Raw genomic sequence first — 2,408 nt, 5'->3', positions numbered from 1 at the left:
GCAATATACGGCATACAGTTCACTCAGATAAACTATTTGTGATGAGGCGGAACAATAGAAACGGGTAGCCAGATGAAGGTGTGTGCGATATATGACATATAGTTCGTTCGGATGAACTGTTTGCGTTGAGCCAAGACAATAGAAACGGTTCAACTTAACAAGATGTGTGTGATACACGGCAAATAGTTCTGTAATTGGAAATGTGTGGGAAGACCGATAACAACACAGACGATTCCTTTTAACAAGTCATGTGTGTTGTGAGCAAACGATTGCTGGTATACAATTGTGAGTGATTGATGAAATCATCACCGACGGGTTCCATTGTTTAGTCCGTGTGCGATGTGATTTGCTCTGTCTACAGAGCATCAACATATATACTTAAAAATACATCATTGCAAAACCAAATTAAGCATAAATTACACAAGTGACTACACACATAACATTTCCACACACCAATGTAAGCAATTACATGCATACTAAAGTAGTAGAAACGAGGATCCAATCATCTACTTATTTTTGCAACGACGCTTGCCATTGCTCTGCTTCTAGCTGGACCGCTAGCCGTTTTGGGGAAGGAGGCTGTTCCTCATGTCAACGATCTGCATGTACATGTCGTGGCTCGTGTATGCTTCTTTGGCCGCATACACAACGTGTGATTTGTCGAGTTTCTCCATCCAGGCCGTGTGCCAGACACGCTTGTCCTTGTTGCAGGAATCCTTCATGTTTCTATAGTAGAGGTCGATGATGGGCTCGGTGAGGTGAACTAGTGAGTCCTTCTCATGCTCCTTGCTACCACATATCTTGTATTGGCCCTGGATGTCGACAAGATTCTGGAAGGCGATGCCTGAATTCTTGAGCACCTTTACAGCGTTGGTGATGTCCACCGTAGTGAACATGTAGTGGGGGATGTTGACAAACCTGGCAAAATGCTTGGAAGGCCTTGTGGCCAGGCAGTAGTGGTAGACAAGGACGTGGTTGCGCACACACATATGGGCGACGACGACCTTGGGACGAGACCCGACACGAGCGTGGGTGTACTCAAGGTCGATCCCAATGACCTTGTACTTCTCCTTGGCAAGCAATAGCTCCATGATGTGGATGGAGTGCTCCACCAAGAACGGGTAGTTCGTGTACACCACCGATAGCTTCGTGAACCTTCTGTGGGTGTCCACCACAACATTCATGGTGAACTGCTGCTCATCGTCAACAGCCACACGAAACGCCATAGGAGCCACGTAGGATACCCTCTAAAAATTTGTCGTGCTAGGTGTGCTTCTTGCAATGGTGGGGCACGATTGAAAGGTTGAAGAGACACAAGGGTTAAATGGCCGATGTAATAAATGGGGGCCAGCCAGCCCATAATTTTCATGCCTTGTCATGGCATTCATAGCGGAGGATTCCGGCGCACGCTTGACAACACCGCACCGCACGCGTTTCGTTTGACCACGCGTGGGCTCGAAGAGGCGCCAAATGTATCATCGATGAGCCTGTTCCCGCGCTACCGCGCAGTTTACCGTGCAAGCTTCCCGCCTGGCTAGTTTAGGCGTCAGCTAGAAGAGGGACAAATCATGGGCGTTTATTGGCAAAAAGCTTTGTATAAGCAAAGTGTGTGGAATGACTTTGGTCATAAGTTTACCCGTGGGTGATGAGGTCAAAGTTACACAGAAGGGTGATGATGGACACTTGAGTGCGATAATTAATTCTGCCCTCTACAGGGCACACGGTTGAAGAAATCAACTATGTGCAATAATATCAAAGATCACAGTCGAGTTAGCTATACATATCGTGTGCTATGAGATCGACTAGGTAAACAGATTCGAGAATGGTTAATAAAATCTAAGTCCGTTGCATATTAAGGTCAAAATAGTGCTACTAATATATGAGTCTCATACTATGCCATTTCCGCGATTATACCACAAAAGCTCGAAATATTACAAGGTTCAAATTCCAGAGTTATATGGCTCAAATTCTAAGACTACAAGGTTCAAACTGATATTAGAAATGAAATTCAGCTCATCAGTAGCAAATGCTTGATACGTCTCCAACGTATCTATAATTTTTGATTGCTCCATGCTATATTATCTACTGTTTTGGACATTATTGGGCTTTATTATCCACTTTTATATTATTTTTGGGACTAACCTATTAACCGGAGGCCCAGCCCAGAATTGTTGTTTTTGCCTATTTTAGGGTTTCGAAGAAAAGGAATATCAAATGAAGTCCAAACGGAATGAAACCTTCGGGAACGTGATTTTCTCACCGAACAAGATCCAGTAGACTTGGACCCTACGTCAAGCAACCAACAGGGAAGCCACGAGGTAGGGGCACGCCTACCCCCCCCCCCCCCCCGGTGCGCCCTCCACCCTCGTGGGCCCCCTGTTGCTCCACCGACGTACTCCTTCCTTCTA

At 45.8% G+C, this 2,408-nt stretch overlaps 1 protein-coding gene across 1 annotated transcript; it reads right to left on the bottom strand.

The window, feature by feature from the left end:
- Positions 1 to 557: 557 nt before the first annotated feature.
- Positions 558 to 1,091, bottom strand: LOC147979408 (uncharacterized). Its single transcript, XM_087515196.1, has one exon. The coding sequence runs from the start codon at positions 1,089 to 1,091 to the stop codon at positions 558 to 560; it is 534 nt and encodes a 177-aa protein (XP_087371322.1).
- Between the last annotated feature and the right edge of the window lie 1,317 nt (positions 1,092 to 2,408).

This window comes from Triticum urartu, chromosome 3A (assembly GCF_056163025.1).
Source record: "Triticum urartu cultivar PI428250 chromosome 3A, HENAU_Tu73, whole genome shotgun sequence".
NCBI lineage: Eukaryota > Viridiplantae > Streptophyta > Magnoliopsida > Poales > Poaceae > Triticum > Triticum urartu.
The sequence above is the reverse complement of the archived record's forward strand: the minus strand, read 5'-3'. Positions and strand labels throughout refer to the sequence as shown.